Here is a 16,220-nt window from a genome sequence, read left to right as displayed (position 1 = left end):
ATTTCAGCCAGACCAGACAAAACTTTTGTAATTTAATTTTTCCTGTATTTTACTGCAAGATGCATGACAGAAATGCTTGGTGCATCCCAGTTCTAATCAGCATCAAGATTCACAGCCTGCTAATTTAATATTTACATTCCTTATTTTAGTAAACTTTTTGTTTCCCGGTCTTTGGGCGTTCATTTATTCAGCTTCAATGGTTGAAACACAATTAATCTATTTTATTTTGAGTTACTGATTCTTTTAAATTGCTCAGGTTTCCTCCCACCTGAGGGGGGGAAGTGATGAAGGCACAGGTGTTTCAGAAGCATCCACCACCTTGCATTCAGATTGATATATTTATTTATTTTGCTCATGCTACATTGGTCGGGATCTGTTGTTTTAATATAAGTAAAATTAATATAAGTAAAATCCCAAAGTCACCACTAGTGAGGACAAAGTTAATCCAGTGCTCACTTTTGTTGCTGACTTAGGCTAATGTATTGTTCAGCTACAAGCTAATGACTACTGCAGATGTTTCTTATTTCATGCCAGGAAAAGCAGAAGCTGAAATTAAATATTTTCTTTTTATGACTGTCATCGTTCCCCTTATAAATTACAGCCCATTCAGTCATATTTTTGAATAAATCAAATGACACTGACAAGGCAGTTTTCCTATCTGCAAAAATTAATCTTAAAGGACCAAATTCTGGCCTCATTAGGCTGTTCATAATGAATAATATAGCTGATGATTAAAAAGTTGACCTGCCTGAGAAGATGAGGAAAGTAATAGGAATTTTTAATCAAGACATGCTTCTCTCTCTCAATTGCAGCAAGATTACATTTGTACTTGAATATGTTGTCATACATCTGTCTTCATGTTATTTCACACCCTTACAGCCCTCATCTTATTTAACACATGGAGAAAACCAAGACAGCTTCAAAAAGTGATTTTTGTTTGATTTAATGTCAATTCAAATTGAGTTTGACAGAACTGGATACTTGCTTTGAACTGGGTTCTTTATATTTCTAGATAATGGTGATATAATACACTGAGATTTAGCTCTTAAAAATATTTTTTCTTACTGGGTTCTCAGGGTTTTAAGTCTTTATCCACAACCAGGGTTCTGTTGCAAGCCTTGATGTGCAAATGTAGATCTTGTGCTAACACAGGGCTACAAAAACTTCACAGAACCTTTTCTCAGGTGTATCTAAGTAGTTAACAATCTTTAATACTGATGAAAACTTCTCCTTGGCACAGTAGGAATGTTTTTAGTTTGTGCTGTGCCAACAGGAGAAAGCTGGTTAATGTAGGGGAAAAACACACCTGCCACAAGAACATGGTTTTTGTGTGCAGAACTAAACTCAAAAACATGGTTTGGAAAATCTGAAAATGGTGTGGCAGTGTCTTATGATGTCTTTTAATCACCATTAATACTTAGCCAAGTATATTCTGCTGAGTCCCATAATATTCAGTGTAGGTTCTCACTGCGAATATAATTTTCATCTCTGCTAAATGCAAGTTGCTGGAACTGAGCTTTTCACCCTTTCTAAAGCTCTAGTCACTGCAACTGCTGAATAAATTAGGAAACAAGAAATGTTTTTTTAATGAATATATGGATAACATAATAATATGTTATTATCATCTTGGAGAAGAAATGGACATAAAATATCTCAGTTCTTCAGCACATTTCTAATAACAAGCGACCATTTCTTCAGGTGCATCCTTTCTTGTCACCTCCCCATTGATGGCTTTTGCAGCAACACATCTGACAATCTAGGGACTGGCATACTATTTTTTCTTCTTGCTTTTTTCTTTTTGTTGTTGTTTGTTTTGCTGTTGTTGGTTTGGTTTTATAATGGATATTAAATGTTCATTCATAACCACTTCATTTGACTTTAAATGTTCATTTGAAGCTGAAGTTGCTTCCAGTCTATGTTGGAAATGACACAAAGGCATCACCAACAAATGAGAAAATTTTTTTTCTGCCCTGTTTCTGTCTGCATTGTGAAACACATCAGACTCCATGAAAACTCCTAAGTATGTTTAGAAGGATAAGTAACTTTTCCTTCCTTCTCCTTCCAAGGCAGTTGCCACAGCAGCAGTTGTTCTTTCCTTTCCAGTTTTCCCTACACCTGCATTTAGAAGGACCAGTTGAGCAAACAGAGTCAGCAGAAGCCAAATTATTATTGCTGTTCAAAGCCATGAGGAGCTACAATAAAATACTGGCTGGGATTTAGAGAAAAAACTCTGGAATTTACAGATATCTTGGATTTCCCCTCTGAAACTCTGAATCCACAGGCACATCACTCCCAACCCTGTCTTCCAGAGTGTGGGATACTATGCAGGATAAATATCTGCAAGCCCTGGAACTACTTTCTGTGATCTTTTTCTCTGGATAAAAGGATCACAAAATTGCTTTACCCAGATGACACACCTTTCGGCAATAACCTGTGTTTGTGTGGATACAAAGGGAAAGGGCCAGGAAGAATTGTCTGTGAATGGAAATACAATATGTGAAGCATCAAACAAAGCAGATTATGTATGCATGTCTCATACCCATCCATTTGAAAAAAAAAAATTAAAAAAATAAAACCTTGCATGCATTCATGCAGATTGGAATTAGATATCTGTCAAAAGCATAGATCAGAAGAGGGGAACTTCATATATTTGCACCAATTATGCATGAAGTGACACATAAACTGAATGGAATCATAAATACCAAGGAAGCTGAAGTGCGATTTTGCCAAATCGTGACGGCCTTGAATTCTACCTCACTCTTTTCCTAATTTCAGGGACAAAAAATTTAAGGTCATGTCCAGGTCAACTTTTTGAATTTTCCAGACTTCATGATTCCCTGATTTAGAGTGTTGCCATTCCAGTGCATGTTTCAAAGTGAAGATGGTACTGATAACTTGAGAGTTTGTACCTCAAATTAGCATTCTAATATTACAGATATAGCCACGGGGGAGCAGCTGAAACATTAATTTCAATCTCATTGATTAATTTCTTCTAACATAGGAAAAAATATATTGACTCTGCAATGTCAGTTTCTCAAGCAGGTGTTCAGCTCAAGTAATGCACATGAAATACAAGCTCTGCAACCATATTTCAGCATGAAACCTCATGCCTTAATAATTCTGGTCATTAATATAACAAATATAAATTAATTATTATGAATCATTAATTTATAGCATCTTCAAGTAGGACAAAACTGTACACCTGTGATACAACCTGAAAAAAAAACCCCTCAAACTCAGTATCTATAATTTGAATTATTCATATGCTTCAAACAGTCAGGATTTCACTCAAGTCCTCATTATCCTCATCAACCATGAATGCACAAAAAGATGAGCACGTGGCATGTAGTGCCTTTTCACCCCAAAAGAACCATCCCAGATAATTTACTGGGTAAATGAAGGAGGAAAAGTGGGGGTATTTCAGCCTTGTTATTAACACCTGACAAGAACAGGTACAGCACAGGCACATCTGGCTAAACAGCAATAAATCCAGACAAAAACTAAAACCCTGAAATGGGGTAGGAAAAGTGGACACCCCCCTGGCATTTTTCTTCCTGTGATTTTAACTGATAATTTTCATAGCTAACTAAATTTTTTAAAATGTTTTATTATATTGTCTTGTATATAATTGCCCTGGTTTCTTGCTTCCTTGAAACAAAATATGAATTAATTCTGTAGCATAACAGGAAAAAATTTCAGCCATAGACTTATGGAGTTCCTGCAATTACACTTATATTTGGGGGGAAAAATAAAGAAAAAAGAAACAACAACAAACCATTCAAGAACTAAATAATTAGGTTATTCCCCTTAGGAAAATGTGATTTTTTTGAGTAAATTAATCCCTTGCTGAAAAAAGTTAAAAGGCCTCATCTGATCCATATCAGCATAATTCTCCTACATTCTTCTAAGACTTTAGAGGTTTTAGAAGAGCAACAATGAGCTACAGTGCTCAATATCCTCAATATGCTAAAGAATAAGGTTTATTTGCTCAAGACAATACTAGTTTTGTCTATTCCAGTTTAAAATCTTCAACAAGTTCATTTATTATTCTCAAACTGAAGAAAAACCAAGAAAGTAAGAGATCAGATATATCATTCCAAAGTATTTTCAATGCTTAAGGGAATTTTGCATCTGGATGATGAACACCAAAGACCCTTAAGCAAGTGACTTAACAGAGATTTTAAATTAAAAAAAAAAGAATAAGCATAGAAAGGGATCAGATCACAGAGAATCATACAGTGAAAAGAAATGTTTGAGCTACTAAATAGCAACTTTACCCAGTTACAAACATTAAATTTGTTAGGAGAAACATTTGGGTACTGTTGTTCTTCTGCTTCTGAAAATAAGTTTTTTTATTACAGGAGAAAAGCAAAAGCTGAACTATTGCATCTATATTTTTTTAGTAGCAAAGATGTATTTCATTAATTCATTACTTAAAAACAAGTAAACATACGTGGAGAGAAAAAAGTAAGAAAAAGTGATGCCAAAACATGATGTACTTTCCTCTGCTTAATGAGCCATTTATATAAATAGTTTTGAAAAAAATTCTGGTAAAAAACTTAAAGAGGGAAAGAAAAAACAACAATAATGTCCATCTGTCTCTGGATCCAATATTCAGCTTTTAATTTGTGTTTCTTTTACTCTGGAACCAAATTCCATTTAGAGCTTGCATTAAGTTCAACACCACCAGGTTTTCCATCTGATCATTTTTTCCTAAGAAGTATAAAATCTTCTAATCTGAATCTCCTAGGATGCCAGAATTAACATCTCATTAAAGACCAATTTGCTTTTTCAGCTAAAGAATCAGCTTCCTTCTGGCATTTTTATTTTTTAGCAAGTTGCTTCCATACTGTTGAGTCACATCCTTCTACATAAAAATCCAGGAGAAAACTATATTATATAAAATGGGAAAACAAACAGAGGCAGTGCTTCAAGAACATTTCTTGAGTCAAAATGTTATCAGAAATTATGTTGTCTGGTCTTTTAAAAACCACCAAAACTGTTTACTTTGCATTAGCCAAGAAGCAAAAGGAACAGGAAAATAAAGCTACTACCCCATTGCTAGCAAAACCAAATAGTAATTAATCCTAATCATGATGATTCTTAGTGATCCCTAATCCATAAGAATTAATAATTCCTAATGAGTGGTGTATTTCAAAAGCACAAAAAGTCCTGCAATAATTAATTTCTCTGCAACTGGACAGGAACCTGAAGACCCCTAGCATTTGTCAATGATAATGGCATACACTAAAAGCAAATCTGGTAATGGAAATCGTCTTAAAGACAGTAACAATTGATTAGGAACAATAAGATAGATATGGTTTCCATGTTTTAATAAAGATAACACTAATAATATTAAAATAATAATAGTAATAATAATGATGGTGGTAATAATAACATAAATAATAAAATAATATAATAATACTACTACTAATAATAACAACAACAACAACAATAATTTTTAAATTGTGAGAGAACCATTTTAAACACCAGGACAGGGACACCAAAGAACAAAGTCAACATGACATGGAACATCACAAGAAGAAGGCCAGCAGCAGTGTCAGCAGTTCTCTGGACCACTCCAAAGGTACTCATGGATGTGAAAATGTGCGGGATATTGTGTACCAGCACATTTATTTCATTAGATCTTGGTGTGTCCTGTGCTCTGCTGTTTCAACCTGATGCAGCTGCTGCTCACCAAAGTTGAATTATTTGAACACTTCTCTTTCCAGACAGTGCTAACAGCACCTATCCAGAGAGCAATTTTCCCCTGTCTGTCAGCGTGAGCTCTCCAGGTTTTTATGTGCAGCCTATTTCACTGGCAGATCTGACAAAACATAACTGGTTTATTCTACCTGCTTCTTTTGAAGCTGGTTTAAAAAATATATTAGGCCACAGACACAACACATTTCTGGGGAAAACGCTCTTTTTTCTTTTTCTTTCTTTTTTTTTTTCCTGTTCTTTTTTCCCTTCTCCTCTTCACCCAATAAAACAGGGCAAAACCTCATGGAAATGGACCTGGCTCACCAGAGACGAGTCCCTTCCAGTACACACAGCCCAGGCAGGTGCCAACTCGTTTCTGCGGCACCCTGCCTTTAGCAGGCTGTCTGTACTTGGAATTTCCAGTTAAATAACACCTAGATGGAAAGCTCAGAGCTCACAGTTTGTCACAGTTCTCCATGACCTGCATGCATGCTTTCCTGAGTATTTTTACATGAAAATCTTGGCATCTTGGCATTTTAACCAAAACGTGATGCACTGCTGAGTCCTTCATCCCTCCAGCTGAAAGCAGGGGCTGGGGATGTGTTTTGGCAAATAAGCCCATGCTCACAAACTTTGTTTTTCTTTGCAAGGTCCCATCCTGAGCGGCAGGCCTGCCAACAAGGGGCTGGATGTTTTCCATTTGCCCTTTTAATTAGATGCATAAAATGCATAAAATCTCCTTCAGAGGAGACAACTGCTCACCCTCTAGTGTGTGACCTTGCCAGTTTGTACCTCCAAATAAAAAAATTTGCAGGCAGAAAAATAGGAAAATGTGATATGAATTCCAGCATGGGGCTCATTCAACGGAGCATTTCTCATTCAGCTTTTAAAGTTTTCATTACCTACAAATATTGTGCATGGTCAAATCTACCTGTGGTACCATGTAGGCTTTTAAGGTCTGTCACATATTTCAAAATGTTTTATAAAAGAAATATTCTGAGGAAATCCAACAGAATATTAAGCACCTTTTTTACAAGTGCCAGCAGCATTCTGGGGTGTGTTAGGGAGAGCACTGGCAGCAGGTGAGTGTGGGTGATCCTTCTCTTTGCTTAGCAAAGGGACACATCTGCAGCGGCGTGTCCAGTTCTGGGTCTCCTCAGGACGGGAGGCACAAGGACATTGTGGAGCAGAGAGACACAAAGATGGGGAAGGAATTAACTGCAGGATCCTTCATGCAAAGAGGCACCAAAAAAGGGCAAATTAGAGGTGAAGAAGTCATCACCCCACTCTGCTCAGCTTTGTTGGGTCCCACCTGCGGCCCCGTGCCCAGGTGTGTCCCTGTTGGACCACGCAGAGCTGGCCAGGCTGGAGAGGTGTAGGGAAGGGCCACAAAGAGGATCCAAGGGCTGGGAAATCTGACTTGGGGGAAGGAAGGCTGAGAGACCTGGGTTTGCTCAGCCTTGAGGAGAGGAGGCTGAGGGGACACCTCACCCCGTGCTCCCCTGGTTAAGGGTGGCCTCAGAGTGTGACCATGTTCACAGGGGTCCAAGGATGAGGGAAGAGACGAGGATCTGACTCCATGTTTCAGAAGGCTTGATTTATTATTTTGTGATATATATTATATTAAAACTCTACTAAAAGAATAGAAGAAAGGATTTAATCAGAAGGCTGGCTAAGAATAGGATAGGAAAGAATGATAACAAAGGTTTGTGGCTTGGACAGAGAGCCTGAGCCAGCTGACTGTGATTGGCCATTAATTAGAAAAAACCACATGAGACCAATCACAGATGCACCTGTTGCATTCCACAGCAGCAGATAACCATTGTTTACATTTTGTTCCTGAGGCCTCTCAGCTTCTCAGGAGGAAAAATCCTAAGGAAAGGATTTTTCAGAAAAGATGTCTGTGACACCAGAGGAAGGGGAGACTCCCTTTGTGCTCGGAGCCCATGGAGAGGACCATGGCTGAGGGGTCCCAGAGGCTCTGACTGGACTAAGAAACATTTTCATCATAACAATCAAAGGGATGGATTCTCCAGAATTGAATATTTTTAAGATTCAGCTGGGCAGGGCTCTGGCCCATCTTGCCTGGACCATGATTTTGCCAAGTTTGACCCAGATGATCCTTGAGGTCCCTCCCAACCGATTCTACAACTCTGTGAACTCCCAGTTTTGCACCCTCTTCACCAATTGTGACTCAAAACCTTATTTTCACAACGGGTTTATTGGCAATCAGTATCACAGAAAAATTTTTGGGCAGAAATATTGTAAATTATGGCTTAAATCATTTTCTGCCCTACAATCAATGCCATTTATCAACTATTCTACTTGCAAGCATTCAGACCATTCAATTTAGATTTTTGTGCCTTATGCGCTCTTCAGGCTACCCAGAAACTAAACATTAGGACCTAATTTGTCAAAATATTTTTATTAATATGTATTGATTGCTTTTAACTGGGCTCCATAACCTATGAGAACATCTTGATTATGTGATAATTCCTGTTTAAAAAAAATGTGTTTTGCGGTTAATTCCACATAAAACACTGCTGTGTAACAGAAATGTGAAGCCCTAGGGTTCAGGCTTCAGAATAGAGCGCTGAAAAACGCCCTCAACATGCTGAAGACCTGCAAGGAAGAATTTGTTTTCAATCCTTTCTCTCACTCTTTTCCCAGAAGAAACTACCCTTTAACCATGGGACCTGATTATTCTTGCTGAATTCAAATAAACACAGGCCCACCTCAGCCCTGAAGTCAATCTTGTGTTACCAACACAGCCATTGAAATGGTTTTCGAGAGTGAGAATATCAGCAAAAGGAGAACAATTGACTTTGCAATTTTTTCTTCTAATAATGAATCAGTATCAAGAGAAAAGCACGACAGCACACTTAAGAATTCACAGTCGTGTAGTAAAGTCTTCCTCTTGACAATAAGAAACATTGTGAATAAATCACTTTACATAAATTTTGCTAATATAGGAATAAATATAGCCAATTTGGGTGGCACTACACCCAAAACAGCAACAATAGGTGCTGAAATCTGGAGTCCACACTCTATTTCCCAATATCCTGGGCAATCTACAAAGGATTGTGTTGCACTAAGGAGAGGAGTGCCAGCATGCCAAGGGATGTGATTATTTCCCTAAAATCAAATAGTCAGGCCTGGAGAAGAAAATACAAATAAAGACACCAGAGCCAGGGACTTCTCAGTGGTATCCAGTGACAGAACAATGAGAAAATAATTAAATTTCACAAAATTACACTTGAATATATTTGGGCTTTTGGGGTTTATCCATTTGTTTCCTTGCTTTGTTTTGGCCTGTGGAGGTGATCAAACACTGGCACAGATTTCTATGAGAAGCTGTAAAGTCTCTATATCTGAAAATATTCAAAACTCAACTGGAAATGACCCTGAGAAACCTGCACCCCTGGGTCATCCATTGAGAGGTGGGGTTAGGCCACAGACCTCCACAAATGCCTCACATCTTCAACTATTCTGATTTTGGGAGGGCCAGTGCTATAATTTGCATTATTCCAGGCTACTTTATTTACAGCTGAGGTGAATACTTTCATGTCAATTGCATACTAGAGGCACATGACAGTAAGTAATTGGAATTCTTTGGTAAGAGTGGATTCATTTCACTATTTCTACCTTGGAAAATCCGTTAGTACACAAGTTCAACGTCTGGTGCAAGCAGCCCTCCTTAAAAAAGGGGCAAAACACACATTGTAAGACTATAAAAGCATCTTTGAAATCATTCAGTCATTTTTAATCGTGGCATTGAAAAGCATCTGCAAGACTGGCAGGAAGTGAGTGACAGGACTTTCATCTGTACTAATTTTTTCCAGAAGCCCTTGTCCTGTCAGTGCAGGGGTCAGGAAAGCAAAAGTGGAGACTGAGGTTGTGCAAGTAAAGCCACAAAGCAAACAGATCAGAGCACTCTGGGCCTAATCCATCTGACTGAATTTTTATTTAACAGCATGAAAAGGGAAGAACTGCTTTGATTCCTGCATTTCTGGCTGCGAGACAGCCAGCTGTCAAAGAAATAATAGTTTACTTTGGATACTGGGAAGACTGAAGTGATTATGGAAAACTGCAATGTGCCAACAAGGAACCCTGCAATCACTTCTTAATCACTTGGAGGAATAAAGATGCCATGGGAGACTGGCATCTCTGGCTCACCTTTCAACTCTTCTCTCTTCACTCAGCCTCCATGCTGCACTGAAACCCAGCTTCCCTTGATCATTAACCATAAGATCATTAACTTGCCTTTCCACCCTTCCAAAATGCACACAGACATTTTTTTTCACCATGTTTTTCAATAATGAGATCCTCTCAGTGAGAGCTGACATAAAAGGTACAGGCACTTTCCAAAAGGGTGCTGGCAGCCCATTTGACATCTGTTGGTTTTTTTTTTTCACTTAAATAAACTAAACGTGTTCACCAGTTTATCCTCTCAGACAGTTATTGAATTTCAGACTTGGAAGATCAAAACCGAGGAGTTTTAAGATGCTCGGATTTCAAATGTGAACATGGTCAGCCCATGGAACACACTCTCCTTGCCTTATGGCATAATAAAGTGAATAAACTCTTTTTCTTGCCATTAAGGTTGTGTTTCTCCCCCTGTTTTCCCTTATGCACACACTAAACAAAACAGGAGCAATTTTTATTTCAAAGAAAACTCCCCCGAGTGCCATTTTATAGATCCCCTTGTGTGCTGTCCACGGCTAATTAGTCACCCAGGTTGACAGGCAGCACATTAAGAGTTTTCCTGAACAGAATTAATTAATTACTCCTGTTAATTGTCTGTAACAGTTGTTGTTTATTGCATTTTGATATTTTACATGATTCCTGAGAATGGCTTGTGAGTTATTTAAAAGATGTAAAATCTGCCCACTACTCTGTAATGCATTTCAATGCCAATATCAATTAATTGAAAAATATTTTGTTTCAATTTAGGTTAAAATTAGTTTCCATATATGTAGGCAGGAGTCTGCTGAAGAGTTAACTTGGACCATAGTGTTCTTATTATCTTTGCAAAACATCCTGCTAACTGGAATGTTTGATATAATCACCTTTTATCTGTTTAGCCAAATCCTTTTTCACCTCGCTGGAGGATGTGCTGTGCTGAAAACAACTAAAACACACATTTTTCCTGCCTCTCTCTATGTTATCCTCTGCCAGTTTATCAGATATTTAAAATCTGTTAGAGCGCTGAAAAACCTTGTTGCACAAATAGGGTGATGTTACAGATCTACCACCTCATCTCAAATCTTCTAGCACAACTAAGTTTGGTATATAAATACACATAGGAAATAAAGTGGATTGCCATTAACAAAAGAGTAGGGTCAGAATGGGAATAGCAATTTAAAATATGCAAATTACTCTCACAAGAATTTTTTATAAATTTTGTTTTAGACAGACTCAAAGGTACAGGGTCAGAAAAAAAAGAAGCATGGCAGAAAGGTTGTATTTTTCCATGGGTAAATTTATAGAAACACATAATTAGTTTAACTTATTAGCTTGAAATTGGTATTATTATTAATATCAGGTTATTTTAAATTTTATTTCTATTAATGTAATAAAGGAAGTTGCATTCTGGAGAACCCATGCAGCTCCCAAACTGTCTGGAGTATTTGTTGATCTATTTAGGGAAGACTTCTACCTAAGTGTTTGATCTTTCTGGGTACTTGTATGCATCTATTTTTTTTTTCCTTTGCATAGTTTGCGACTTGCTGTCTGAATGGGACTGCCTTTTATTTACCCGCATTGATGCATGATTGAGTAAAATCCCTGTTGTCTTTTACTGTGAAAATCCTCCTGTTTAAGGTATGTCCCTTGAAAAATTTATGACTTCCCAGCAGGTGCCCAGAGTTCAGCAGTGCATCCTGTCATTGCACAGTCTCTAATGAGGGGGATGCAGACTACACCAAGCTGCTTTTGAATTTTTTTTTAATTTTATGTGCAGCCCTTTTGAGGGAGACAGAGTGGCATAGGCCATTTTCTGTGGTTTTTTTATTTGTTTGTTTGTTTGGGTTTTTTTGTTTTTTTTTTTTTTTTTGTTTTGTTTTGGTTTAGTTTTTTGTTGTTGTTGTTGTTGTTGTTGGGGGTTTTTTTGTGTGTTTGGTTTTTTTTCCTCACCCTCCTCTTTTCTTCCTACATGGTACCCCCCTGACATCCTAAGCACTAATTTTTGACTTTGTGTTTTCAACTGCACAGAAAATTGGCAAGAAGGCTTTTTTGAGATAGGAGGGATTAAGAGATTAGCTTTTGGGCAAAAACTCATTAAAAAGCCAAAGAGAAGCAACCTTTGCTGGCATTCCTTCTTAATTCATACATCTAATAAACACCCTTAGTAAAAGTGATCACTCAGGGTCTTGCACTCCTGGGCTCCTCTAGACACATCTTACAACATCATTTTACTTTAAGCACTTCAGTATTTGAATTAATGGAGCTGATTGACTCACAGCTTACACTAATCACCATTATTTTCATAGAAAAAAATCAAATTATTTTCTTGAAATGCCTTTTTTTTTTCCCAGTGGCTTATATGTACAGGGTTACAAAAAGCAGAATGATCTTTTACTAAAAAACAAAAGATTATTTTAAAATCTATTTTTAAAGTTTTTAACAAAGTTAGAATGAATCCATACATGTAGCAAACAAGACAAACACAAACTAAATTAACATTCCGGATTTCAGTTACTATGGGAATATTAATAGATTCTCTATTTAACCAGTGCTGTCCAGCAGATATTCCCCATGGATTGCAAACTAGAAATGTAACATCCTGCTTCTGTAAATGCTGTGATTGCCACACATTGTCAAGTTATTTACTTATGCTTTAGTCTGTTTACCAAACCGAGTTTTTGTTGAAGTGCTTGAAGATTTTAGTTAAGTATATGTGTATTTTTTAAAGCCCTATTAATGCTCATCTGCTAATTACAGTGACAATTATCACAATATGATTTTTTTTCTCCAGATTCAGTCATGTTTGGCATCCTCCCAGCCATATGCAATGCAATTTTCAGCCAGCCAACTACAAAATAAATGCAAAATTTTCCTGAAGTGAAGCCATGTCTATGCTGTTTTAGGGTAGCATGACATACATCCATAGGATAAATTCAAGCACTGATAAAAATTATGGAAAAGGGATGGAAAATAAGATTTGAGGCAGTGTTTCCTGGCTTCTTGTGAGGGCAAAAAGCACCTCCTTGTGCAACTTAAATTTTAAGTGGCAACCAGCTACAACATTTTAGAGTCAGAAAAAAATTGCAGTTGGTGTCTGAAGTTGATCATTCTCCCACAGGAACCAGCTCCATTTCTTTGCAGAAAGTTTAGCTTCAAAGGAATCAATTTAAATCCAAATTCCCTTAAAATTGCATTGTGGGCACTTGGAATTCACTCTAAAAACAGCAGTAGCACCATTTTCATGAAAGGAAATTAACAAAAAAAACTCATGAAAGGAACAGCCCTTTATTTCTGGACTAAGTTCTGCTCCCTTTACCCCATGGCTGCGAGATAATCCACAGAACAGTGAACCATGGTTCACTCTGTGTAATTTTTTAAAGCATACTTATTAAATTAAATAATTAATTATTAAAAAATGAGACCCACACAGATTTATGACAGTTGCAGTGTTGAGCCCAGCTGTGACAGTTCCATCATTTTGCTCTGTAAACATATTTTTATGCCTTCTTTGGGATAATACAAGAGCTCAGTTAGCTTTCAGTGAGCTGTCTACCTCTACCTTTTCCTTCAGATTCTCATTTTCTCCTTAAGTTTTCTTAACATGGAGGCCCTGACCTGCTGCATGTTTTGGATCTACCACTCAAATTTAGGTTTACTTTGAGTCAAGTGCACATCACAAAATTTCAGTACATTTGGCTTTTGCTCTATGCACCCATCTAATGGTTAATTAGAGCCTCCAAATGGAAAATTATTTTGAAATTCAAACAAGTGACCGCTATGTGTTATTCTGGTTTTCTCCTATGCTGATCCTGTCTCTTCATTTGCATAAGAAATCAGTCTTTACTCTGGACATTGGCATAAAACTATCAGAAATGAAGATTTGAAAGATGCTTGTTGAAGAAGGGTACATAGAATTATCACAGAATTATCTAGAATTATCTAGAATTGATCTTTGAAAAATGTTGGTGATGTTGAAGTCCAATATGGAGTTTTTTGTTGACCACTGGACTTTTCAGAGTAATTATGTTCTGCAGATGCCATTTCAAGTTAATTACATAACTTTCAACTGTTAATTATTATAGAGATGCCTATGACACAGATATAAGATTAAAACCCCAATAATGTTCAACATAAGGACCCCACTGATGCCTTGGGATTTTAGCTTTTATATTGTTCATACATTTGTGATCCTGCAGTTGTGTAGTGTATCACTCCAAACTCCACATTCAGTGTCAGCTGCTGCTGTCCCATTTTGGGCAGACACAACAATTCCTCTCCAGGCCTGGCAACCAAGGACACCTCACTGCCTCAGGGCCCAGAAATTAAACAAAAGTGAGTTGGGTGGGCAAATTTAGGTAAATTACTTCATTACCTGAAGCTGGAATTATTAGATTCACCCCCCAATATGCAAATGGAGACCAAACTTATAAAAGTGTAAAGACCTGTGAGTTCATTTTTGGATATAACCCCTGGATGGGCTTTGCCTGCCCAAAATGTACCTGAAGGCCCTTCAATAAAAAGAAATACTTTTTATTTTTATTTATTCTGGCCTCTGTACTAAGTTAGCCCCAACAAGGCATCGCCACCACCACACAAAACGCCATGGACGGGATCACTGCTCGAGCAGGCGCAGGCTCACAGGACTCTGGAGCCATTTCAGCAATTTAATTTAATTTTCACTTACCAACCTCCACAAGGCTGGAGCAGTTGGGATCTGTGAAACCCTGGGGACACTCGCAGGAGTAGAAGTTGTCATTGAGCCCTGACAGGCAGATGCCACCGTTCTGGCAGGGGTTGGAGTCGCACACATCCGCTGTGGGCACAGGGAAAACAAAGTTTTTGTAGAAAAGCCACTAAAAATTACCCACAGGCTCTAAACACGTCAGATTTTTGGCAAATAAGTACAGAAAGAAAGGGTGAACTCTTATGTCCTTTGAAATGACTTTTGGCTGATTCAGTTTTGTATTTATTTAACAGCACAACTCCAAGTAATCATCTATCCCTAATCTTCCATCCCATAAAATGTGGTTGTCTTAAACTCAGTCCATTTGCAAAAGACAATAGCAAATGGTAATTTATTTATTTTTTCTAACCTGAAGACACAGGATATCTACAGATTTCATTCTGCCACCATTGGGAGAAATGAAGCAACCCTAAAGAACACCTCCAAGGCCTTGGCCAACTTTAATTTAGTAATTTTTCCCAGATAGTTTCTCTTATATTTACATATATTTTTATCTATCTTAATCTCCATCTTTTAAGGCAGGTTTGTGCTCTCTATGGCTCAGCATAGCATTTAAAAATAATAGTATATTGTGCACTAAATGCATCTGAAAGAATGATCTACAGGTAGACAATTATTAGAGAAAAAGGACATTATTTTCTGTGGGGCTTTTTAATTGAAAATTGCCAGGTTTTTTTCCATGTAATTCAAGAGATTGACGGAAATTATTTTGGCTTATGTCAGCAATACAATGTCAGCAATTACAGCATGTTTTGGATTACTTTGTTGGCAAACTCAGTTCGGGATTTCAACACTTTTCTTGCACATGGATTTCAGATTAATCCTTGGTGTGAGAATTTGCATCTAAACATTCTTTAAGAAATGTAGCTGATGTACGAAAATGCCTTTATGAATTCTGTGCATCAGTTGCATAGAAAAACTGGAGTTATGCAGTAGTTTTCTGGGTTATTTGTAGTTTTTTTAAATTTTTTGTCAGCTTTAGGGTGCCTTCATGACACAGAGAGCTGTCATGCACTTGATATTGTTTTGTCTTAAAGACTGTCCAGCTGATGGAGAAGCAAAGCTATTTTTGAGAACAGTAAATGATATTTTCTATCTGAATTTAAATAAGCCAAGACTTCTCATTTTCTGCTTTTGTTGCATTATTGGGGTAGCAAAGGATGCTTGTTTATTACTTTATGGGGATTAGGCAATTGGTTGTGAAAGAACAGCTACTATTAAATGAATTCTCTCACAACTGTATTCCCATACCTCTAATTAAATTAATAAACTAAATAGCATCTGGAGCAGGAACACTTAGTATGCAAATCCGCATGGATATTCTGATTAAAATGAGAGAGGATATTTTTGCTACATATTTCCTGATTTGGTGTCATTCTGATTTCAATAATGCCATTGGCGTAAAAGGCAAAAAAATATGGAATTTGTAAATTCCATATTGAATGACAGAATTCCCACAAAATGTTACATTATATTTCCACAAACTGAAATCTCCTGAAATGACCAAAGTGTGGACAGTCAACTGCGTGGTTTTAATTTGCCTGAAAATTCGTGTTGGCTTTTTCAGCCTGAAACAAAGTGACCTGAC

At 37.3% G+C, this 16,220-nt stretch overlaps 1 protein-coding gene across 2 annotated transcripts in view; it reads right to left on the bottom strand.

The window, feature by feature from the left end:
* Positions 1–16,220, bottom strand: part of EDIL3 (EGF like repeats and discoidin domains 3) — a 239,395-nt gene that overhangs the window by 158,111 nt on the left and 65,064 nt on the right. For both annotated transcript variants that reach the window (XM_030968997.1, XM_030968998.1), the window contains exon 2: positions 14,573–14,701. In XM_030968997.1, coding sequence (XP_030824857.1) covers positions 14,573–14,701 — 129 coding nt within the window. The remainder of the gene's footprint in view (positions 1–14,572; positions 14,702–16,220) is intronic.

The sequence above is a fragment of the Camarhynchus parvulus genome, chromosome Z (assembly GCF_901933205.1).
Source record: "Camarhynchus parvulus chromosome Z, STF_HiC, whole genome shotgun sequence".
Lineage (NCBI taxonomy): Eukaryota > Metazoa > Chordata > Aves > Passeriformes > Thraupidae > Camarhynchus > Camarhynchus parvulus.
The sequence above is the reverse complement of the archived record's forward strand: the minus strand, read 5'-3'. Positions and strand labels throughout refer to the sequence as shown.